Raw genomic sequence first — 24842 nt, 5'->3', positions numbered from 1 at the left:
TCTTTGGAAGTATCTGCACAAACACAGCCCTGGGAGCGCTGGGTAAACTTGTGTATTTGAGGGGTACTGACAGAGCGGTGATCTTGGCAAGTATTACAACAGTTCCCAAGGAAGGAAGGTGAATAACCACCGGGTCGTTAAAGTCAAGGCCTCCACGCAATGTGGTCAGGAAGAAAACCTTAACTTCTCCTCGGGCGCCCCCTGCTTACCGTCGCCTCAAAGCCGTCCACTCCAGCAACCTCCATCTTAACGCATCTTTCTGCGCAGGTGCCACAGAGGCACAGCTTCCGCCCAGAGCAGGACCCCCACCCCCACCCCGCGCGGCCACGCGCCCATCTCCAGCCACGCCCATTCCTGCGGAACTCACACCCCGCCCCCGCCCCGTGACTGTTTAAGCAGCCTGCAGATCAAATTCTGGCATTGAAGTGAAATGGCCAGAGATGAAATCCTCAGATCCTTCCAGGGGCAGACTACACGCTGATCAGGGGAGACAGAGTAACAATGGAGAGTGCTGCCCGGAGGTGGTTGGGTCCCCCTGGCTTCCCAGAGGTGACAGGGTGGTAAGTGCAGGGGGAAGGAATGCCTGACATTCCAACAAGGACACAAGATGTAAAAGGGCACTGAGGGGCACACGCATGTCAGGGCAATAATTCAGACAGATAGCTGCAGGATTATGTGTGCAGGGATGTAGCTGGTGTGTCCTCTTGGAGGGTCTTAAGTTTCAGCTTAGAAGCCATGGGTGACCACTGAGTAGCTTTTAACTGGAGAGCATGAAGAGGAAAGACGAGGGACCCCAGAGAGATGGCCCAGTGGTTAAGAGCACTGGTTCTTGCAGAGGTCCTGGGTTTGATTCCAAGCATTCATAGGGTGGCTCATAACCATCCGTAAATCCAGTTCCAGTGTCGGATGCCTTCTGACCTCAGTGGGCACCAGGCACCCAGGTGGTACACAAGCATACATGGATGCAGGCAAACACATTCATACACACAAAATAAATAACACTTTAAATACTTTTTAAAGAGAGAAGAGGGGAGGGGCAGAGACGGGTTTATCAGTGATCCAGAGGAGGGGAAATAAAAACCACTATGAGGGACTAGGAGTTGGGCAGAGTCCCTGATAGGCAAACAGATGAGAGGGGCCAATGACCAGGTAATAAAGATGGTGAACTTCCGAGATGGATGGCGGCTTCTTCACCCTCCTGATCCCAGACAAAAGGCTTTGCAGGCTTTTTACCCATCCTGCCAGTGGGGCCCCCGCTGCTGGAGTGGCTCAACAGGTTCAAGGCAGATCAGGACATGCTCACACAACAGCTGTGGGCCCATCAGCCCTCCTGTCTTTCTTCCAACTCACCAGCCCTAACTTAGGGAAGACAGACCCCCACGCTTCACAATTGACAGGTTTCCAGCCCTCAAGAAGCTGGGCTTCTGCTTTGCAGAGGGTCTTTTCTTTGTGTGTACCTGCTGTATGGGAGTGTTTTCTCGCTCCTAGTAAAAGGCCTTCTTTCAACGGCTCAGTCCGACTGCTCCTGTTTGCTGTGCTTGCGACTTCTCAACAGCTACCTCTCTGTCACAGTCAGTATTTTTTTCCCTGTCTTTTAATTCTTTAACTGGCAGAGAAAATGAACCCAGTCAAGACCCTTAACAACTAGTGGTAGTGGGACTAGAAAATAGTAGATTCATGGAGGCATTTCGTCTTTAGACATGGTCTAACTGTAGCCATGGCTGGCCTGGGACTGCTATACATAGATCCAATCTACCTATTGGAGATATACACACACGCACACACACACACATGTATGTGTATATATATACACACATACATATATGTATGTATGTATGTATGTATGTTTGTATATGTATTGTGTACCCTAATAACCTTGCCTGAGGATCAGAGGACAGAGCCAGCCACTAGATTAGACATAGAGGTCAGGCAGTGGTGGCACACACCTTTAATCCTAGCACTCAGGAGGCAGAGATCCATCTGGATCTCTGTGAGTTCAAGGCCACACTGGGCAATATGAGATTGATCCAGTATAGGAGAGAAACAGAGCCAGGCAGAGGTGGCACACACCTTTAATCCCAGCACTTGAGATCTCATACCTTTGCTTGGGAAGCACACATGCCTTTAATTCCAGGAAGTGAGATGGCAGGGCAGAGAAAGGTATAGAAAGTGTGAGGAACACCTTTAGACTGAACATTTCATAGAGCTAAGAACTAGAGGCTGGCTGTTCTGGTTCTCTGATCTTTCGGCTTTCACCCCAATATCTGGTACCAGGTTTATTAAAAGACCATCTAAGATTCAAACAATCCAAAGGCCTCTATCGTCCAGTTGTTGGGTTCAACGTGTGAGCTCCTCTGCCCAGTCCCTAGGGGCAGTTTTGATGCAGAAATGACAGAAGGTAGCTGCTTTAGGAGGGGGTGAGAAGAAGAAAGAAGCTTGAAAATGCCTTGGCAACTGAACAGAAAGGGTCTACTTATCAAGCAATGGAAACGGGGTTCGTTTCTTGTCACAGGTGGTGACAGCAGTCTGAAGGAGTATGTGAGTATGCGAGGCCTACATTTCTTGTGTCATCTTTTCTTATTTCAGGAGGCCTCATTAGTTTTGCTACCATAGCTTATCTTCCTTGAAAAGCGCTGCGAAGGCTAACCTGTGCTGTTCATGGTAGCCTCGGCACTATGCTACTCTGCATCTCTCAGCAGAGCTCCGCCTTGTTTCACAGCTGCGGTCTGTCCTCCTGACTCTAGACGAGGAAGGAGGAAGCATGGGCTGCTTTCTACGGCACATGTCATCTCCTTCCCTTCTGGACCTTTTGCAGGAAGCTGATGTCCTAGGTCACAAGACTGTTATCGGACTGGTTGTCTCAGTCCAAACCAAAATGATTCAGCCTAATGACTGCTGAATCAGTGCTCATTCAGAACAACTTCAGGTCCCACCACTTGGCTATATGGAGGTGGGGGTTATAGCCAGGGGCTGTTGATCCAAAAGCTATCATTAACTATGATACTTAGTTTTATGATTGTCCACATCTTTACAGAATTCCAGACTCCAAAAGCTGCTATAAGATAATTTATTACAGTCTAGCCTATAATTTCCTGTAACAATGGCACATAATAGTTAAAAACAGCAAAAATGCTTGGTTTGTTTCATGTGTTGGCTGTTGTACAATGTTGAGTCCTCAGCAATTTCAGGAGGCTACTAGCAGGAAATCCAAGGAACAAGTCACATCTCTGAGCAAGGTCCAGGAAACTCATCTGACCCTCTGAAAGTCTACCCCTGACCTTCCAGCGAGTGCTGAGGTTACCCTCCATCCAGCTCATACAGAGGAATGAGAGTCCAAGCTCCTCCTTTATGCTTGACCAATCCAAGGGGAACAGCAGCTGGTCTCAAAGAGAAGGAGGAAGGCCAAGGACTAGATGTTTTCTTCAAGGAGGACAGGCAGAAGGTTGTGGCCACAGGTGAGGACAGCTCTTTCTAGGTAGTTTTCCATGATTTTTGGCTTTGTTCAGGGACTACTCAAGAAAATATCCTTGGATCCTTAGTTAGCCCTCAAGTCTATGATAGAAGAATTGTGTGTGTGTTCTAGGCATCACTCCCTGCTGACAGGAGTAGGGAGCTGGGAGTACTCTAGGCAGGTGAGACCCCTGGTGCCTGGATTCCAAAGAACTATTCTGCTCAGGGCTCCACAGCACCATGTGAACCTTCTTTGACTCATGACAGATAGTCTGAGCTAAGGAAATTAGCCAACTCCTTTACAGAAGGTATCTTGTTCAGCTCCCAAGCCTTGTTCTCACTGGATCCACACAAGCCAGTTCTGCTGCTCCAGTGGCAGTGAATTCCAGTCTGTGCTCTTCTGCTCTGGCTAATCTCTGATATGGACCTTGGAGCTCAGGAATATCAGCAGGTCAGCCAGGTACAAGTTCTAGGCATTCTAAACATCTTCTAATGATAAGCATGTAAGCATCTAACTGGACAAAGTGTGGTTTAGAGAAGGGTAGAAGTGGGAGGTGAAATGGACAGTTGTCTACCAAGAATAGCTGACATTCTTAGAAATGTCTGTCCCTCTCTATTTATGGAAAAATCTCTCCAGGAAGTAGCTCCACAGCCCAGCTTCTAGCACCACAGACCTACTGGCTGGGGGTTCATGACTTTTTCTCTGAAAAGCCACAGTCTTAATACCCCAAGATTCTCCTTAAACATCCTTAACTGGGAGAGTCAGCCTTTGGACTACAAGGACTCTATGCCGGCTACACAGCTAACTCTCCCTGACTAATCTGTGCAGCGGGTGTTGTCTGGATGGCACAAACGCCAAAGATGTTCAACTCCCTTCTTCTGTGGAACGAGACTCTGATTTGAGCTTGACGAACTCTCGAGCGACCTCATCATTGCTCCTCTGAGACAGAATCCGGAGAATGGTCATGCCTGTCTCATCCATGTGGATCTTCCGGCCCAATGGGCACCAGCAGGCACAGCTGCCCTTGGCTGCCACATCCCTCAGGGGCATCACTGCCAGTCCTATCACGCGATCCTCCCGGGCAAAGCAGTAATCCTTCACACAGATCTGTAACTCATAGGCCTCTGGACCCTCTTCATTTCCCAGGAGGCTATGAGCACAGGGTAGAGGATAAAAAGCCAGAAATGAACATTTTCTGCTGAATTCACCCACCTTTGCCATCTAGCCCATCGGTCTATTCCGAGTCTCTCCACCCTTACCACCCAGCCTCCTTCATTCCAGAGCCTGTAGGTGTCCTGCTCTGTTACTTACAAGTGGAATGTCTCATTGTACTTGGGAGTCCAGTTGTTGCTTTTAGATTTGGTTGTGAACTTCCTCTTCTTATCACTTTGGTGTGGGCCAACCATGGTCACTTCCACAAAAGGCCGGAACATACCCGCTGTCTGCCACTTGAGGTCATTGGCTGCTACCACTACCCAAACAAGGGAGATCTGTGAGGGACCCCACCAATATTCCCAGTTCTTCAACCCTAGGGTATGTTCCCCTGGAGAAGAACTGAGCTGGAGCACTAGGATGAGCAGCCCCTGCTTTCAAGGGATGAGTGAGGCCATGGTCAAGAAAAAAGCAAACCTGTAAGTGAACAGCACTTACCTTTCACTGTGACCTTATGCTCCCCAGTGCCAGGGTGTGTAAATAAGTCCACCTGAATGGAGACTTCTCCCACAGGATCATCCACACCAGCCCCTGAGGACAGACAGATGATTGCCTACTAGAGAACTAGATTCCAGGTGAAATGAGGGGATGGAATGCTCCCACCTCACATCCTACCCTAAAGTGAGAAGAAATCACCCACAGTAGTCACGGGGAAGTAACAAATGGGAAGAAACAACAGGAGAGAAAGAATGAGGCTGTGCACTATGACACTAGACAAGCTGATAGAATCTTGGGAGAAACTTCCTGAAACATGCACTGAGAATCCTCCCCCCCCTTCCCTCTGCTTTGCTCTCACTCTTACTTTATATAGTGTAGGCTAGACTTGAACTTGGGAGCCTCATGCTTCAGCCTCTTGATTTCTCAGATCACAGGCATGTGCAACTGTGCCCTGACTTATGGTATCTCTTTTTTTTTTTTTTTTTTTTTTTTTTGAGACAGGGTTTCTCTGTGTAGCTTTGGAGCCTGTCCTAGATCTCACTCTGTAGCCTAGGCTGGCCTTGAATTCACAGAGATCCACCTGCCTTTGCCTCCCAAGTGGGATTATAGGCATGCACCACCACCGCCCAGCGACTTATGACATCTCTTAATGCTCTAATCAAGAGATGCAACCTTGTGCTTGTCCTCAGGATTTCTGGGTGTCCCTACTTGCGAGGCCTTCTCTTAAATCCACAGAACAACTCTCTAGTCACAATCTCTGAATAGGGTCAGTCTATAGGTGTCTCTTAGCAGGGGCTTGATCTGATTTTGAGAACTCGTCACTATCCTGCGCCTCAAAGAAAACCCCTCTTTCTCCTGGGGTGTATTGGTGGGGAATCCGAGGACAAGACAGAGGTCAGGAACAGAAGTTCTTCCAGGGCTCTCTGAATCCATTGCCTAGGTCAAAGATTTGGCATAGAGCTCCTGAACTTGGTCCAGCCATCCCCAGAATACACCTCCCTGTAGTTCACAGGGCGAGTCAGTGTTTGATCATGTCTGCACAGTGTAAAAGAACATACCCTTTTCTGGCCGAATGTCCTCATTAGCAGTAAACCTAATACCTTTCCCATCATGCACTGAGCGAGGAGGACAGGCAAGTCAAGAGGTGAGCGGCAGTAGGACAGAGAAAGAAGAGTTGTTAGAGGTCAAAGAATTACAGTCATTCATGAGAGTTCAAATACATTCCGAGGAAGCTCAGACTGGGGCAGGGCGCAGAAAGAAGTCCAAGAGCCAAGGTCAGTGTCTAAGTGCTCCCCATTAGACGTCACAGTTTGGAGACCAACTACAGCATGGCAGAACAGTAGAAAACACAGATAGAAAGTATCTAAGACCAGTGGGGCAAGGGAGAGGTGGCAGGTTCTGATCTCCTAGGCCCCTAAATGACAACAGATAAAACCATGCACATGTGGTCTCCCTGTGGTGCAGCCCTGCTAGCACTTCATGCCTTTCTTCATCATTACCCAGCTCTATCGCAATGCTGCCAAAAGCCTTTCTGAATGAACTCAGCACCGCCCCATACTACAGGCCTTACACGTCCTCAGCTCTGAAAAAGCTGCCCCTGTCCCCTTCAGCCATACCCATCCCTGCTTCTCTTGCTTTTTCCTCCAGACCCTCCCTTGACTGAGAACAGCTGTAAGAAGTGGAGCAGTACCGCACGATCCCTCCATTTTCTCACCTCCAGTCACTTCCAGTCTTAACTGCTTACATTTTTATTTCTCCCTTCCGGGTCAAGTCTACACTTCACATCCACAGCTTGGTAAGACTCAAGCCTCCCGCGCTTGCTATGTCAAGTTCATACTCCCGGCAGCCCGCCCAAGTCTTCTTGGAGGATGCCATTTAAGTGTGCCTATAGGTGCCTCCTGGAGGACCCTGCTTCAGGATCAGGTCAGAATTCTAGGATGATCCTGTCTTTGCAGATGTGCTTTAGTTTGGACAGGTCTAACCAGTGGCAGGAAGTAGATCTGGGGACTGAAATTCCCAAGGCAAAAGTCTGCCTCCACCTCCAACCCAGCTCTCTGGTCCACAGTGCATACGCATCGTTCTTGAGCCGACAGCATCTGCTATGTACACCCTTCAGTTGCCCATGATTTGCCTTAGCTTTCTTTCCATCCATGCTGTAGGGTATGGGGAGCACTTTGCTTCTCCTCTCCAGAACCTCAAGTAAAGCTATAAGGCTTCATGTGTATCCAAGCATTTCCTGTCAAGGCTTCCTCACAGAATTTTCTTACTTTTCCCCCATTACCAGATAGGGTATAGGTGAGACCAATAAATGTGCACTGGGTAGGAAATGGCCAGGAAAAGGAATAAAGAAATACCAGACACATTTTCAAAGTCCCTGTGACCCTCATTCTCCTGCCTGGTATGGGCATGTGCCTGGGTAAGTACTGAAGTTAAGTATAGAAGTTGAAATCCAAGCTTGAAGGAGCAATTGGATCCTCTCCAAGGACTAAAGAACACTAATTCCCTACAGGCACTGTATATACAGGGAGGGGAGGTGGGAACACATCGTCCTTGGGCCCTTACCCTGGGCAGTCTGTGAGCGCACAAATGTCTTGATGAGAGTGTCTGTAGTCTGTGTGTACAGAGACAGGGCGTAACGTAGAGACTGCAGGTCTGGGCTCTTCTCCAGGAATGTTTTCTTCAGACCATTGCCTCCTGCATGGAAGTATTGCTGAAAGATAAATGATCACCTGCTTCATCCCCTCACAGAGAGGCAGCTCCCCAACTGTCCTCAGAGAAGCCAGAAGAGGACTGTAAGAACAGACTGACAAATCAGAAGCACCTACAGAGCCAGCCATAGTCCCTCAGCATCACTGGGGTGTTTGGCAGGAGCAGTAGGGAGGGGCATATTTCTGGAGGTGGTGTTGGAAGAAAGGGCCTATCTAGTTGGGCACGTTTGAGATGGAAGCATTTGAGGTAGGGAGAAGAGACAAAAGTGATCTTTCACCTCTCTGAAACTTAGGAAACTTGATACCTCAGACATACTTTCCCCAAATGCCTCATCACAGTTCACATGCACCTGACTTATTTATTACCTTACCAATCTTGTATCTTGGACTTGGAAACATTTCTCTTTCTTTCTTTCTTTTTTTTCTTTTACATTTCTCTTTCTCTCTGTATCCCTGACACTGCCTAGGCCTTCTTCTCTGGATGTGGAATGCTAAGAGGCTGATAGCTAGTCTGGCAGAGTGGGATGTCAAGTCCTAATGTGCCTGGGGCGACTGTCTGGAAAAGGGGAAAGTCTCCACCTTGATGGTGTCCAAAGCCAGGTCAAGCACGGCACACTGCTTCGGAGTGAGATTCCGTGTTTCCTCTCGTACCATGTGGTCCTGGAACCCCAGAGAAAACATGTCAGGAAAGCCCAGGACAGTCATAAACACAGTGCCCCCACCAGCCAGTTCACAAATTGCCCCCATAGTAATAGTTCTTTCCCCCACTTCAGGCCCCCAGGTACCCTCCCTGCAGCCTCATGAAGACCCCAAATCCCAAGAACCTTGAGTTTGGAAAGCTGGCTCAGCTCCTTGGCAGCAGTTAAAATCAGCTGGGTGCCCTAGGCAGAGAGAGATCAGTCAAGAGCAGGACTGCAGAGGAAGTGGGGAGTGAGGGAAGGAGACAGCGGGAGGAACGGGGAGGGTGGTGTTCTTACTGTCTGGTCAGTGAGTGGAGGCAGGACGATCACTCTTTCCATGGTGTTCATCACCACCCGCCAGAGCTCCTTCAGGACTCGCTTCAAAACCGTCTTCTCACACACAGTGGCAAAGAGCGTGAGGCTACAGATTCAGGCAATCGGTGAGGCGAGGGGAAAGTCTGGAATGCCTGCTCCCCCAGAGGCTCCTCAGCTTTACTTTTCCTCTCAGAGTGCTATACTCACTTGCCATCCAGGAAATCCATGAGAGGTCGCAGTACACTATCTGCATCCTGAGCCACTGAGGCCCTGGCGTTGGGGGATGCATTTCCCGTGCCCCGAACTTGGCCCAGGATGTCAGCCATTTGTCGAACGCACTCATCAATCCGCACCTGGAAGCTACACACATGCTCACGGTGCAGCCCTGCCTGCCCCCACACCGACACTGGAGCAACACCAGCAATGCAGACTCATTTCTTTATGTTGCATCTCCGTGAGGGACAATATGCAGGAATACAGGAAGATCTGCAGCTGAATGAGTGTGGCCAGCAGCTCTAGGAATGGCCAACCCTACATCTGGTTCTAAGGGCTGTGTATTCCGGGGGCCACTAACCTGTTTCCAAACACCATGCTGAGCTCATCCAGAACTGTATTCAGTTTCACCTGCAGCTCCTTCAGACTGTCTGAAGCTTCCGAGTCCAGCTATATCCATGGGGTAGTCAGGTCAGACCGCTCGCTGCCTTTCATTTTTCATACACCACCATTTTCCCTCCAGGCCACACCCCAACACCTGCTCTTCCCTCCTAGGACCATATCCCAGTGCTTCCTCCTCTTTCCTGGGACGACACCTCGGTGTCTGCCCTTCCCTCCGAGGGCCATGCCACACCCCACCCCAAGCCCAGTTCTCCTTCTTACCACAATGGCTAATTCTCCTTCCCAGGACCATATCCCAAGTGTCTGGTTCTCCCTCCTGGGGCCCTACCTCTATGCTTGTTCCTCTGGGTTGGTACCATATCCCAGTGGCTACTTTTCCTTTCTAGAATTTTACAACAATGCCTATCTCAGATGAAGCCCCCTTAAATCTGAAGCTCAACACCCAGCCCACCCTTAATTGAGAGACGGTAGAGCTCTTTGCCCAGGCAACTCAACCTAGACAAAGTGCAGTAACCACATACCCTAAGACTTACCTCTTTGCCTCCCATGGCCTCAAACATCTTCTCCAGCTGGACCCTCAGTTGCTGCATGTTGTTCATCAGGATGCAGGGCTGTGGGGACAGACAGATCTCCAGTCTTAGCTCCTTTTAGCACAGCACCCATGAGTTTAGGGTCTGTTACTCTTTTACGCTATTCCAAGGCAACAGAGACTTCATATTGCATAGGTCTTGACCTAAAGACTGAGATCTGGAGCCAATTCAGACAATTCTCTTTGAACAGAGACTAGCAGCAAATATTTCTGCCTAAATTTGGGTCAGGTGGTAGTTACACAGGTGCTCATGGTATTTCTATTTATAATTCTGAATATCTGAATTTTTTTCTGAAAATTTGTAATTGAAAAAAAGGCTAAGGAAATCTCAGTAGAGGAAAAAGCACAGAATGGAGGCTCAGAGGCACTCTTAGCTAACTTCTCGTTCTCTTGTGGCACGAGTCTCTAGCAAAGCATGGAAGGGAGCCAGAAGTCAAGAACAGCTGAGGAGCATTCCAGTGTCCTCCATGCCTGCCCTCAGTGCCCCAGTGCCTGGCCTACCAGTTTCTCCTTTGTGCAGTAGGCTGGGAAGTTCGTCGATAAGATGTCTGCATACTGCATCAGCACTTTCCCAATGGTCTGCGGAAAGAGAAAAGGAAAGAGGAGAGAATCCTTAATGTTTTCACAAGGACCTTGCCTGAAGTTCCATTTCTCATCCCAGAACAATAACATCAGGGAGTTAGCTGCTGTGGTGCACAAATATAATCCCAGCACTCTGGAGGCAGAGGCTAGAAGGACTGCCGCAGATTCAAAGACAGCCAGGGCTATGCAGTGGGTTCTAAGCGAGCCAGTGCTACAGAGAAGACCAGGTCTCAAATATATGAAACAAACCAAACCAAACAAAACCCCCAAATATCAAGAGCGAAGACTCTCACATGAAGGAGCAAAGCTCCCTGTCAATTGCAGAACAGAACTGAGACAGACTGTCTACTCTAGACACAGCAATGGGGAAGCAGGTAATGTTAGGCTTTGCCGAAGGCCGCATGGAAGAAGGTGAAACTCAGGCCTGTGACTGTGAGTGCGGTGATGCTAGGGGCAGGAGTCTAGGAGGCCCATCGTTACCTTAGCAAACCTTCTCATGTAGTGGGCAAGGATGCTGGGGTCTGGGCATTCCAATTTCCGGATGATCTCAAAGCTCTGATTGAGTTGCGTAAAGACGTCCACCACGGAACAGGAAAAGAGTGCGTGCTCTGATGTCTGCTGGAACTAAAGAAGACCACACGTTGAGTAACCATCCATAGCTTTAGGGTATGAAGAGCTCTTGCCTAGCAGAGGTGGCTCTGTGCTCTCCATAGCTTTCCTACAGATTCTATAGGATGGGGCAGACCAGTCTAGCAGAAGCCAAAAACTTCAGGCCAATAGCTAAATGCTGAGACATGGACGGACCACTGTGTAGCCAAAGCCCCCAACTTACCCCGTCCTTCTTATCTCGTTCCAGGGCCCCACGCAGGAATTCCAGGGACACATCTTCATTCTCATCTAGCCACTGAAGCACAAACTGCTCAAACCACCTGTCGTTGGAACAGGAAAACAGGGACTGAAGCTAACTGGTACACAACACAATGCCTGGCAGCTCCTCCAGACGAATCTTCCGGGAGGGAGGGCATTAACTCCTCGTTCTACAGCAGTTCCTGCGACAGGCCGTCTGAGCCTGGCCTGCTGAACTGAATGTAGGCTACTACCCTTCCTCATTCAGAAAGCCCAGTCCCCTCCTCTTGGCTGCCCACACACTCACGCTGGGTACTCAGGCACCTGTCCCTGGAGGGCAGGCAGATCCCGCACGTATTCATTGTGGAGCCACTTCACCTTGAAGTGCAGGTTCATGTAGTCAGCACTCTTACACAGCCGGTCTTTCTCATGTTCTAGTGAAGGGGGAGAAGCTGGATTAGGTTTTAGCCATAGCCATGGTTCCTGGATTTCCTAGGGCAGTAGGTCTAGACAGGTGGCTCTGCCAGACAGCTTAGAAGACAGGGACTCAAGTCCTTTTAACACCCACCTTCCACCCCTACTAGTGCCCTACTCAGCCATTCTCCAAGAGCCTGGCCCAAATCTTCCTTTCTAGAGGCTAAGTCTAGTGAAGTCTATAGTCTTCTTGCTCTAACTTCTAGAAGTGCAAAGGAAACTCGCTGGTCTCTGGTGAAGAAAAGAAAGGATGCTAATGATAATTAGTGGAGACTGACAGGGAATGGGGGGCTGAGGGGAAGGAAAGACAATGGTTTTCTAGTGTTTGTTTGTTTTCAGTCTTAGTAACTGAGTTATTCTATCAAGTAGGCTTAAATGAAGAGATATTAAGTTGTACATGGCATGAATATGCTAATGGGAACTTCCAGAGAAAGAAAACCAAACAGAAAGACAGTGGAACAGCCATGTTATGACAGAACCCTGAGGTAAAGTGAAGGGCTCCCAGGAAGAGCTGAAACAAAGAAAATGAGCTCTCGGGGAAATATGCAAATAAGGACCATCAGTTTGGAAACTATGGAAACAGATCAGGCCACTGTGCTATAGCAAATAGAACTATTACTATGGATATGATGGGTTGGGTAGCTGAATTTTAATCTAGGATGACGATCACTTATGGCTGACATAGAGTCTAGAGCACTCACCACATCCACACAGTATAATCATACCTACCCTTCACAGCTGGAGTATTATTTTGAATAATAAAAGTCCATGTGTGCCAATAAAAAGGTTATAAAGAGGGAAAAACTAAGCAAGAGAGAAGGAGCAGCTGGTATCCTTGGAGACATCCTTGTTCAACGATGAGATAGGTATTGCTCCTCCAAGTCAAAGCAGAACATCTAGTCTGGGGACACTGGTTCTAGTGACTAGTGCAGGAGACACTCATCAGGGAAGTGAAGCCTGGGCCAGAGCCTGGAAAGGCTTCAGGTCCCTGGACTTCCATCTTCTGGTACTTTAGGACCATTGTAATCCGAAACTGCATTTGCTATTTCTTCTAGGAAGCAGTGAGCAGAAGGAAGGGTATAAAGCTAGAGGCAAGGGGACAACCAAAAGTTCTTATCACCAGCAAAGAAGACCTTTCGAATACGAATGATAGTAGTTGCTTGTGACAAAGCAGAGATGCCAATGAGCACAAAGAGTAGGAAAATCAGGGAGAGCAAAGAGACCCTCTTTTCTACCCCGTTCCCTGATGACCTTGAACCAGTCCCTGACCCTGAGACACAGATGACAGCACCAGGTGCACCCTCCCCCTTATGCTTATTCAACAACCCACTGGGAATAGGGATAGGGATTCCTGAACATTCTGTTTGTTTGTTTCAGGACCTTTGAGTTTCTGAATTTGCATATAACTCTTTCATTCTCTGACAATCCAGTATGTGTCCTCTGATACCAGGCCCCAATTTCTATATCAAACATTAACTTAAGTACATAAACACTAAGTAGACGAGTGTTCAAACATTGGGTACATTTTATTTTAACAAGACCCAAAGAGTTAATGCTCCAACAAGACTGCAAAGGGTACTGGGAGGATAGCTCAGTTGGTGAAGTGCTTGCCTCATTAGCATGAGCACCTGAGTTCAGATCCCAGCACCTATATAAAAAGCTGGGCATGGGGGCAAGACGGGAGGTGATGGCAGATGGGAGGTAAAAATAGGCAGACTCCGGAAAGCTCATGGGCTAGCCAGCCTGACCAGTTGATGAAGTTCTAAGCCAATGAGGGACTCTATCTCAAACAAAAAGTGCCTTGACACCTAAGGACTGAGTCTGGAGACTGTCTTCTAAGCACTGTAACATGTGCATACAAATCCACATGTGTACCAACTCATATTGTTCATCAACATGAACAAGTGCATGTATGTATGCAAATTCCATGAGATTGTTGTTACTTATGGTAGAATTGGGGTTAACCTATCAGAAGGGGCAATCATGTTTCCATAACCTGTCCTTGACTTGGGTGTTAAAACTTTTATTCATTTGATTTTCTATTGTATACGTGTGTATGTCCACATGTGGAGGTCAGAGGACAACTTTCAGGAGCTGGTTCTTGCCTTCTGCCTTATTGAAATAGGGTTTCTCTGAGGTTTCTGTTGAGGTGCAGTAACTGCAGGCTAGCCAGCTAGCTGCAACTGTCTGCTCCTCACCCCCCTTAACAAGGTCTCTCTCTATAGCCCTGGTTGGCTTGGAATTTGGTATGTAGACCTGGCTGGCCTCAAACTCAGAAAGAATCCCCTTGCCTCTGACTTCTAAATGCTGGGGTTAGAGGTGTGTGCCACCATGTTTGGTCTGCACCCACTTTCTACATGGGTTCTGGGAGGAGAAGGAAGTCATCAGAATTGTATAGGTAGAGCTCTTACCCACTGAGCCATCTCCCCAGCCCTGTTTTCTTTCATCTACCCTTCATTCCAAGAGTTCTTTCAACCTCATAATCTCTCTAATTCTGGTAATGTCTGTAAAGATTCTGATGGAATACTGTGCCTAAGTTTAACTTGTTTCTTTCCATCTCTTGCTGTCTTAATACCTCCAAATGAAACTGAACAGAATATGAGTTGGTTCATTTTTCATACTTTTTTCTGCTAAGTGCACCATAGATGTTCTTCAAAAACTGACACCAAATTTCCCATCAGGCTTGGTGAGTGCTGTCTCACCAAGGCAAGGTCAGGTAAAACCTGAATAAACCTTTCAACCAATGTGTGGATTACAGCCCAGAAAGATGAGTCCAGAGTAAGAAGACTCAGCCACTGCTAGGGGGCTGAGTCACAGAATGTAAATGACATGTGGTTTGGCTGTACCAGCTCAGCACAGACCTTCAAAGTGTCCTTTAACCTCCAGAGTCACTGATTCTAAACCTCACAAATTTAAGAGTCTGAGAGTGATCTATGTCTCCACTTCACCCAAGCAAGAGATCCGAACTCTGCTTTGAGCTTGTCCCAGATGGCTCCTTTCCCTTCTATATCCACTTTCACAGACCGAGGAGCTAGACTAACATCTACAAACAGAGAGGAAAGGCAGCTAAATTGGTGAGCACAGATGGGTCCAGATGAGTTTGACATAGACAAAAAGTGATATTTTGCAAAGGTGAGAGATGGAAAAAAGAATAAGCAGAATGAACAAAGTAAATAATCAATCACTTATCTGTGGCTCTGCATCATGATAGTAAGGGAAGTAACTTTCTGAGCAGGTTTTTAAAAAAAGCCAGGCCAGTAAGTATAAGGAAATAATGATATTTCTATATGTTTAAGCTTCTCTTGTTCTTCAAAACTGTAAAGGTAAGTCTAAGAAGACCATTCTCTGGGAAGCGAGCCACCATTCTGGGAACATTCACCATGAGTGAAGCTGCTCTCTCGGCTGAAAAGGTCTTGGATAGGCATTTGTTATAAAGCTGGAAGGAGAAATCTGCACACCCATTTTCCTTATTTCTTTTGGCTACAGCTTTATTCATCCAGTGCCTCCTATCGCTTACCTGCCCTCTAGTTTCTTACTACATTGTTTACATAGAACTTGAAGTAGTCTGGGAAAGGAAAGAGACAGCTTATGAGGTGGGTGGAGTCTGGCAGACCCTTACCCTCCAATGCATACTTCATGTCTTGTGCAAACAGATGCCACATCACTTCTGCACTGACTTTTCCTACATTCAGCTCCTGAGGAAACCTGAGAGATGGAAAAAACACAGTAAACATCAAGGCAAGAGCTATTTGATTTTATTTTTCCCGAGGTACCTAGTTCTTACAAGACATAATGAAGAGAGGAGAGTCCTAGGGAACAGGACTAGGTTTAGTCTGGACAAAAGGGGCCCAGGGACCAATGGTAGGATAAATGAGGGCAAAGGGAGCCAGCCCTATCAGCTAAGATGAGCCCAGAGGACAGAATGCCCAGAAGGTAAGACAAGACAAGGCATTAGATCCCTGAGGAGGGTTGAGGCTTGCGGGTAGGCCCAGGATAGATAAGCTGGAGGAGAAAGAGCAGGGAGTGGGCCTTGAGAAGGCCAGCTTTATTCATCATGGACATGCACACATAGTCTCTGGGTCCCCTCGGGCTCCCCTAACAGTCCCAGTCCCAGAAGCCTTTCTCTCCAGGAAGGCTATCCCATTCTGGATAGGGCCCCCCTTATGTTTCCACACCTGTCTCCAGAAACAGTTACTCAGACAGATACAAGGGACAGAGGGACAGATGGACGGACAGTTGGAAGAAGTGGCACTGCAAACATACAGAGAGATAGGAAATAAAGAGGCTGTTAGACAGATGGACAGACCAATCATCAACCAGACAGAGCCAAGTAGAGTGGTACTCACTGGTTCAGAACCGGTGTATAGGAATTCTTATCCTCTTCTATGATTGACACAATGAGTGTGATAAGTTTGGGCCAGAAATCCAGGTTCCGAATGCTGGGTCCTGGCTCCTCTAGGGGTTGCTCCTGCTTCTTGTTCCAGGGACAAGGGAGTGTAGGAGAAAGAGAGATAGTCACAGTAGAATTGAAAAGACTCTTCCTTTTTCTTTTTCCTTCACCATGTCTATCATTTTAAAGTCAGAGACACTTCCTCTTCCAGCACATGTCTTCCAAATGTCTGCCTATGTTCCAAAGAGGGATGACTACTGGGAGATCCTTCAACCATTGAGAATTGCTACTCTCAGCTCTGGGGCACTTGGTCCATCTAAGACATATAAAGGCACCTGTGCTTTATCTTCTAGTTACTATGGACAGGGGACTCTGGCTGAAATGAGCATCCTCTAGCCTCACTCAAGTAGGTCTAGTTCTGTAAGGTCCACCCACCTCCAAGCAACCCTCTTCCAGATGTCCCTAATTCAGATCCACACTTCACATACCACACACAAACGTCCCATCTCTGAGAAGCTCCTTCAAGTTGAGCAGGAGCTACTCAACAGACAGACCCTGTGTGCAGTTTGTCTTAACTTTCAGTGGACCAGGTCCCCTTTGGATCCTTTGAAGGCTATTATTAGATGGAAGAAATGCACCTGGAAAGCTTTGCTGGAGAAGAAGAGGATTTGCTTAGAAGGAGACAAAGGAATACAACAATGGATCTCAGGAAAGGCAGAGCCACCCACAGTCGGAACCCAGACAAGGACAAGCTGTGATCACTACAGATACTGGAATGGACAATCTCTCTCTCTCACAGGAACAAAGGCAAAGGTGGAGCTGCCCAGGACAGGGATGGAACTTTTATGAGTATACTACATGTCACTGAAGTCTCCAAAATCTCCTCATGAGCCTGCATCAACAACAGGTTAGTAGAAACCAAGACAGAATCTATATCCTATTGATTCCACCTCAATTTCACTTACATGCATCTTTTTCTTTTAGTTTTTCTGCCACTATCCCAGCAAAGACTCATTCAAAAGACATCCTTGGCCTTTGAACTTCAGTCCACTATGTCCCCCAGTGAGCTGTTAAATGATTTCTCTATAAGGAAAATCTCAGAGTATGACCTTTCTGCTTAGAGCTCTCCCATGGCCTTCAATTAAGTTTGATGGACTCCTCTATCAGAGACAAAGGTCCTTCAGAATGTTCCTTTCTTCTCTACTTCATGTCTTCCCAATTCTCTTGTGTTGTACTGCATCATGATCACCACTTACTGTGGTACCTGGTAGGATGCTAAAAGCTTTGTACACACTATGTCATTTTATCTTCTTGATGACTCTTGGGCACAAGTTACTATCATCTCATTTTTGGATGAGGAGACTGAAGGACAGCGAGGGTCTATGACTTGCCTACTGTCACAGAGCTAACTAGCAGAGCTAGGATTTGATCCCACAACAGAGTTTGAGGTTATAAACACCTGATTAAAAAATGCTTCTGTTTCCTTAAATTAACATACTCATGCACAATTCCGTACCATGAAGTACTCTATTTCCCCCCTTCTCTTTCCTTCAGCTCCTTTCTTGATATCATTTTTATCCCTTCCTCAAAATCTAGGTTGAACTTGACTTCTCTCAAGTTGTTTCTGATGCTCCTGGCTTGGTTAGATGCCTCTCCCCTGGGCTCTCAGAACAGTCTATGAATTTCTGGTACTAGTATACCAGATATCTAATACTATAATAAAATGTAAAAAAACAAAAGAGAATGGTACATGCAATAATTTGCCCTAATTTCTACCATACAGTAATTTCTCCCAAGGCAGAAATGTGTTTTATTTGACTTTACATATATAATACTCCATTTTTGTTAAGTGAATGGGTAGATACATGATCCTATGAGTAAAGACGAGTAAATGGAAATATTAAACCAAAACAAGCATTTTACTCATGTATATATTGCCTCATGAAAATGATATTGAGAGAAAGCAGAAGTAGAGAATAAAATAAAAAGGCTAAAGCCAAGTCCCTGAAGAGTTTGTAGGCCTTCTTTAGAGTCTAGGTCATTATTATGCTGGGGCAGAGAGATCAAATATTAAAACATCTGCATGGTTAGAAGATCAAAGCTGAGAACAGTATCTTTCCCCACCAAAGAGAATCCACAGATGAATGACAGAGGAGCCCAGACTGTACCAAGCTAAACAAAGGCCCCAGGAAAACCTCCGACAGACATCAGAACCAGTAGAAAGCTTTATAAAGCTTTAAAGAGAGAAGCCTTAAACATATGAATGGCATAAGAAGGACATTTAGAATGAGAAAAGGCAACAGGAAAAAGAAAGGATCCTAGAACAGTGGCTCTCAACTTTCCTAATGCTGCGACCCTTTAATATAATTCCTCATGTTGTGTAACCCCCAATCATAAAGTTATTTTTATTGCTACTTCATAACTGTAATTTTGCTACTGTTATGAATCATAATGTAAATATGTGTGCTTTCCAATTAGGTGACCCCTGTGACAGGTTGTTGGACCCATAAAAGGGTCTGCATGCACAGGTTGAGAACCATTGTCTTAGATCTTTACTAAGGTCCTCTGAGGAAGCATTACAGGACTGGATACATTCACTAGAAGATGAATGTTCAATAGATTTTCGTCATTTGGTTCTACTGCCTTTCAAAATCAATCTCCCTCTTTTGTGTCATTTTTTCCCAGTGTTGAACCAAGACTAAATTCTTCCTCCTTGGAATCCCTTCACTCTATTCCTTTCTCAAAACACTCCTTTTGTTTTGTTTTTGTTTTTTGAAACTGTGTTTCTCTGTGTAGCCCTGGCTGTCTTAGAACTCGTTCTGTAAACCAGGCTGGCCTTGAACTCACAGAGATCTGCCTGCCTCTGCCTCCTGAGTGCTGGGACTAAAGGTGTGCGCTACCATGACCTGGCTCTCAAAACATTTCTAACAGACCACATGGATTGAATATACAAGCATGCCCATGAGACTGGGGAGTTTTTGAGAGTACCAGAAGCTGTTTTCAGACCTGGCCCAAAACATTTTACATAAATACACATGCATATATACAAATATATATACACACACATGATTACACACATATGTATGTGTGCACTTTGTTGGACTGTGTGTGTTTATTGTACGGAAGGAGAGTAAATCTGCAAAAGCAAAACTGGCAAGACATGAACTATAATTGAGTTATTAGAACTAAAAAGAAGTCCTGGCCTTTAAACGGGTGGCAGAGGAGAGCTATGGTTGGAAGTGTCTAGAAAGATGGGGCTGGAGAAGTGGCTCAGCAGGTAAATGTACGGTACCTGTCACCAAGTCTGATGACTTGAGTTTGGTTCCTGGGACTAACATGGTAGGAAGAGAGAAGCAATTCCTATTAAGCATTCCTCTGACTCCCATGTGTATATGTGCACACACATTCACATACACAAAATAAACAAATGTAGTAAGTTGTTTAGAAAAAAAGAACTAAGTTTCCAAGCACTGAGTTAGAATGCTAGCCTAAACAGATGAAGTAGGTAGGCCTCACAGGAGGCTCGGCTCAGCCTTGATGATCAGTCGGTGAACGTAATCTCAGAAGGCCATGCACTGCTGAATGAGTGCTAAAGGGAGAAGTTAGAGTTTTGTGCCAGGAGCTCAGAGGCAGCTATAGTCTTAGAGGAGAGCAGTGCAGAAGAACTTACATGGGTCCAAATACACCTGGTCAAAATTAACCTTGAGATAGTAAAGGTAAAAGAAAGATGCTGGGATGGCCTGAGAATTCTACTTAATTTGAGCTACCAAACTGCTCAAAGCAAAACTTATCACAGCCATTTCTGTTCAACTCGGACATGCGTATGTCACGTTTTGTTTAAGGGTCCTTTGTCAATTCATACACATCTATACTGAGACAAATGGTCCAAAGGCAACAACTTACTCATCCTTGAGGACACCAAGGACTTTGTTTTGAACTCCTTTCCACCATACATTTCTAGTAAAGAAAAGCCGAGGTTTCCAAGAACTGCTGTCCGCTGCCGTCACTAACCCCCAAACCTCTTACCAGCTGGTACTGGCGACTGTAGAGGTCATGGCAGTTGTTGAAGATATATTCATATGTAGAGTTCAGGCAGGCTTTCACACAGTCCTTTACCACCTGGCTGGCTCTTGGGGGGCTCTGCAGTTCTTGCACCTGCCAGTTAACAGAAGAAATGCAAGCCCAGGATCCTGCCCACCCAGGTGGGATATCCTCCCATCATTCCTGAAAATGTACTGTAGACTCATTTCACCTTTTCCAGGTCTTCAAACCTTGTCCAGTGTTAGGGTTTGAATGGAAAATATCCCCCATAGGCTCAGGTTTTGAGTACTTAGTCCTCAGCTGGAGGTACTGTTTTGGGAGCCTGTGAAACCTCTGGGACACAGTATTTAGCTATCAGACACAGAACACTAGGAGCAGGCTTTGAGGGTTACAGCGTGGCCCTGCTCCCAGTTCTGCTCTCTGCTTCCTGATCCACCAAGATGTGAGAAGCAGAAGCAGCAAGTTCCTACTGTCCTGGACTAAGCAGAGGTACCGTTCCTACCTTCCCTGCCACATGGACTGTTCCTTGAAACTGGGATCTAAAGTAAACCTCTCTGACAGTGGTGAGAAAACCAGGGAACACACCCTATGATGACTCAGGGGGGTAGCAGATGGGGAGAACCTCCAAGTCTTCCTCACTGACCTACCGATTACACTCTTAGAAGTAACCCAGGGAACTGGTGTATTTAAAAGTGGTGAATCCTTGTAGCCTCAGACTGTCCAATGACTCTTACTCTCTAGGTTTCCAAATCCTCAGCCCAGCACTGGCCAGCTCTGTCCACCCTTACCTTCATCCTGAAGAAAGTAATGCTGGTCAGCAAATCCACTGTAGACTTTAAATCCTGAAGCCGCTCAGGGCTCCCAGCAGGGAAGTTATTCTGTTATAAATCAAGCAAATGTTAAGAAAGGAACAGAGAAACACAAAACCTTCACTGCCCTAACTGCTGCCCGCTGGGATTTTCTGTAGCTGAGCTGGGCAACCTCCATTACTGGACTCCTTTTTCTTCCCTACTGATATAGACAGGTCCTTGCCTGGTGCCAAGATGAATACTTTACAGCTCTGAAAGCCACACTTCTTCCCCAAACCTGCTTCCCATGATGTGTAAGCATCTGTTCAGATGAACACAGATACAGTGTGCCCCACACCCAATGAGTACTTCAAAAGCTACAATCTAACTGTAGATTAGGAATACAAGTGAAGCCATACTACAGACCAAACTGAGATCCAGAACCTGTACTTTCAATCTACCCTGCTCGTCTAGTGTTCTGGCACCAGCAGATGGCGGAGTTCTGAGCAAAATCTTAAGTGAATTCTTTAGGACTTTCCTGTATGTCAGATTATTCTCTTTGACATGAATTTTAGGAGGAAGCTGCCATGGAGAGCTAAAAGGAAAGACTCCACTCTGTTGGCTTTAAGCCTACAGAGGGCTACTAATGACAAAGATAAGACATAATTATTTCCCCATTATTCATGCAAATGGAGAATAAAGAAAGTGCAGATAACCAAAAACTCACTTTTGTTAAGCTGGAAGCTGCTTTTGCACTTACTTTCCAAAGTGCAGGTGTTGCCTACTGTGGAAATTCCTAACACTTTAAGCAAGTGATAAAGCCATTGTAAAAAGTTCTAACTTAGAAGGAAACGAGAAGTTGCCCGTTTTCTCATCCTGTGCCATCCTGGGCACCCACTCTCCTACACCTATTTCCTCCTATACCAGAAAAAGATATAACACCTAATTACAGTGTCCAAGACAGGCTACTCTTTCTTCCCCTAGCCAAAGACTCATATGTTTCTTAGGAATTGAGAAGAGCAAAAGAAAAAGAAAGGAAGGGAGGGAGGGAGGGAGGGAGGGAGGGAGGGAGGGAGGGAGGGAGGGAGGAAGATGGCTAAGTATCTAATATTTTGAGGGATGTTCTGGGAGAGACTATGTCATTATTAAGTTGGACATGGATGATATGAACAGGATTGGAAAGCCATCTGTCCACTAAAAGCAGCCATATATGCTATTTATACACTGTAATGATCCTTAGAGTCCGAAGAACCAGGAGTATCAATGGCATTGGGCATCCAGGTGGGCATGATGGCACAGATCAATTTCCCCGCCTTTCATCCTTATAACTAAGGCTTGCCCATGCCTTCCAGATTGGGTTTAATATTACTATTACTCTACCCACAGCATGTCTTCACTTACCCTGTATGTAGAGAGGTCTATCCTCAGGGAGTTGTGTAATTGATCCAGCAGTTTCACAAATCTCTCTTTCTGAGGGTAAGAAAGAAAGAAAGAAAAAGAGTGGGGAGGAGACATCTGGTTGGCAACACATCTTTTCTGATCTCTGTCCATGGGAACAATCAATGTAAAGAAAAACAGACTAGGCAAACCTTGTTCCATTGTTTAGCAGCACTGCCTTAAACTAGGAAATGTTTTTCACACTAACAAGGAGACATACATGTCCCTGGAAAGGAAAAATCTTTTCCTAAACACAAGGATGTGACCAGTAAGTGTATCTCTGTCTCTTTGAGACCTTAATTCATTTAGTCAGGCAAAGGAAAAACACTTTCTTCAACTGGTTCCTGAGTCTGAGATCTCTGGATTCTGTTGGGGCATTTTTTTTTTAAAGCTTTAAAGCATTTGTTGATGAGTAGAAGCACTGATTCTTCATTCCATATCTGGGAGGATGATCAAAGCCTCCAAGGCACTAGAGAGCATCAGAAGAAATTAGTGACAGGATCAAAAAGGGCTGAGGGACTGGTTGTCCCTGAGCATCATCCGCATCTGTGGGTCTAAGGACATGGGGGACAGGTCCACTGAACAAAGGACAGAGGGCTGGGAAGGGACCTCATCCTAGGGGCCTTGAGAAGGCCGTTTCTGCTTTGCTCTCCCAACCCTAGCAGCAGAGTCTGGGGAGCCCTAAGGTGAGGGTCATCTAGCTGAGTCATCCTTGGTTTGACCCACATGACAAACCCAAAATGGCTCACAGGGATATTGGTAGAAAGGTATGCAATTGTTAGGGTTAGGTGATGTGGGACTCAGGCTGCAGAGGTCAAATATGGTCTTCAAGAGTATCTCAGAGGGGCTGGAGAGATGGCTCAGAGATGGCTCAGAGATGGCTCAGTGGTTAAGAGTACTGGCTGCTCTTCCAGAGGTCCTGAGTTCAATTCCCAGCACCCACATGGTGGCTCACAACCATCTATCATGAGATCTGGTGCCCTCTTCTGGCCTGAAGCCATATGTGCAGACAGAACTCTGTATACATAATAAATAAATTAATTAATTAAAAAAGAAGAATATCTCAGAGTCATGGCCCTCAATGTCCCTCAGGGGCCCTTCCAGCTTCTGTGCAGGTAGTGAGTACCTTGGAAGAGCTGGGAAAAAACAGCCCATACTCAAGCCTTGCCAATGAGCAGCTATCAATCCAAAGCAGGGGTAAGGAGCCAGGCATACAGACAAGAGCAGTGGGAAATACACTCTGCTTCTAGCTACCTTCACTTTGCCATCCTGGCCTCAATCAGACATCCCCAATCTCCCAACTTCCCTCCCCTCAGGACATTTTTCCTGCACAGACTACCATATTCTGAATCTTTCTCATTCCATCACAGGCCCCTTGCCTCATTTCCCTGTAAGACCTCCAAGCCCCACCCTCCCATAGCTGCAGCCAGAAAAGTGAGTCCATTGTCTACTCAGTCTGTATAGCCTTGGGGACAGATTAGGACAGAGACTAGGCCTCTACCTCTTTCTTGCCACCTTGGTGCCAAGGAGCCTCTTGGCATTTTTTTTTTTTTTTTTGGCAGGGGAGTGTTCAAGTCAGGGTTTCTGTGTAGCCCTGACCATCTTTGAACTCAGAGCCTACCTGCCTCTGCCTCCCAAGTGTTGAGATTAAAGGCATGCACCACTACTACCCAGCTATCTTGGGGGCATTCTTAACAGCCAGAGTCTAGCAATGATGATGGAAGAGAAAATAGTGATGTATTTGAAAGATGATCAGAAAGACACAAGAAGTCTCTCTTTTAACCAAGTTCCATGTAATTTTCCTTAGTGTATATTTTAATATTGAAATATATAATATATACTCTTTTAACAGTTGATTTTCATGGAAAAAGTATCATTAAATGTGGAATCACATGCCTGTAGACTGTTAGCACATTTCAAGAATTCATTATATTGATTACATCAATAGATACTGATTAAGTCAGTATATAATGGAACCTGATCAGCTTAATCAATTACATTAACTCATCTATAGAAAAACTCGATTAACAACAAAAACATCATAAATACCAAAAGTCAGGGATCACAGATGCAGTAGACTGTGGGGATATCAGTAATTTTATGCCTACAGAGAGAACATTCATGATAGGTCATTTCATCTTGTTTAGCCTGAATTTATGTCAGGTGACATTCTGAGTAAAGACTGTAAGACTAAACATTGTGATTCAACTAAAGTCCTGACTAGAGGGGTATTGCCTGGGCCCATACAGCAATGTCTTCTAGGGTGTCATCATTTC

General features: G+C 46.2%; 2 protein-coding genes across 19 annotated transcripts in view; both read right to left on the bottom strand.

Moving 5' to 3' along the window:
* The window catches only part of LOC102905298 (phospholipid-transporting ATPase FetA), a 98853-nt gene extending 98523 nt beyond the window's left edge, over positions 1–330 (bottom strand). For 2 of the 6 annotated variants that reach the window (XM_076564078.1, XM_076564079.1), the window contains exon 1: positions 210–322. The gene's annotated coding sequence lies outside the window, so the exon portion shown is untranslated. Of the gene's footprint in view, positions 1–209 lie in introns of all 6 variants that reach the window. The other 4 variants (XM_042271039.2, XM_076564077.1, XM_076564080.1 and 1 more) reach the window with 4 other exon arrangements.
* Positions 331–3052: 2722 nt separating this feature from the next.
* Unc13b (unc-13 homolog B) overlaps positions 3053–24842 on the bottom strand; it is a 211657-nt gene continuing 189867 nt past the window's right edge. For 3 of the 13 annotated variants that reach the window (XM_016004589.3, XM_016004591.3, XM_076564067.1), the window contains 20 exons: positions 22531–22599; positions 21130–21219; positions 20327–20455; positions 16257–16384; positions 15530–15615; positions 11744–11870; positions 11423–11519; positions 11071–11214; positions 10510–10587; positions 9953–10030; positions 9379–9467; positions 9012–9164; positions 8787–8910; positions 8634–8690; positions 8389–8469; positions 7664–7811; positions 6160–6216; positions 5102–5194; positions 4763–4922; positions 3054–4601 (listed from right to left, as the gene is read on the bottom strand). In XM_016004589.3, coding sequence (XP_015860075.2) covers positions 4316–4601; positions 4763–4922; positions 5102–5194; positions 6160–6216; positions 7664–7811; positions 8389–8469; positions 8634–8690; positions 8787–8910; positions 9012–9164; positions 9379–9467; positions 9953–10030; positions 10510–10587; positions 11071–11214; positions 11423–11519; positions 11744–11870; positions 15530–15615; positions 16257–16384; positions 20327–20455; positions 21130–21219; positions 22531–22599 — 2274 coding nt within the window. In that variant the 3' untranslated portion in view covers positions 3054–4315. Of the gene's footprint in view, positions 4602–4762; positions 4923–5101; positions 5195–6159; positions 6217–7663; positions 7812–8388; positions 8470–8633; positions 8691–8786; positions 8911–9011; positions 9165–9378; positions 9468–9952; positions 10031–10509; positions 10588–11070; positions 11215–11422; positions 11520–11743; positions 11871–15529; positions 15616–16256; positions 16385–20326; positions 20456–21129; positions 21220–22530; positions 22600–24842 lie in introns of all 13 variants that reach the window. The other 10 variants (XM_042271034.2, XM_016004593.3, XM_076564069.1 and 7 more) reach the window with 5 other exon arrangements.

Source organism: Peromyscus maniculatus, chromosome 2 (genome assembly GCF_049852395.1).
Source record: "Peromyscus maniculatus bairdii isolate BWxNUB_F1_BW_parent chromosome 2, HU_Pman_BW_mat_3.1, whole genome shotgun sequence".
NCBI classification, from domain to species: domain Eukaryota; kingdom Metazoa; phylum Chordata; class Mammalia; order Rodentia; family Cricetidae; genus Peromyscus; species Peromyscus maniculatus.
Note: the sequence above shows the minus strand (reverse complement) of the source record. Positions and strands in the feature narration are given on the sequence as shown.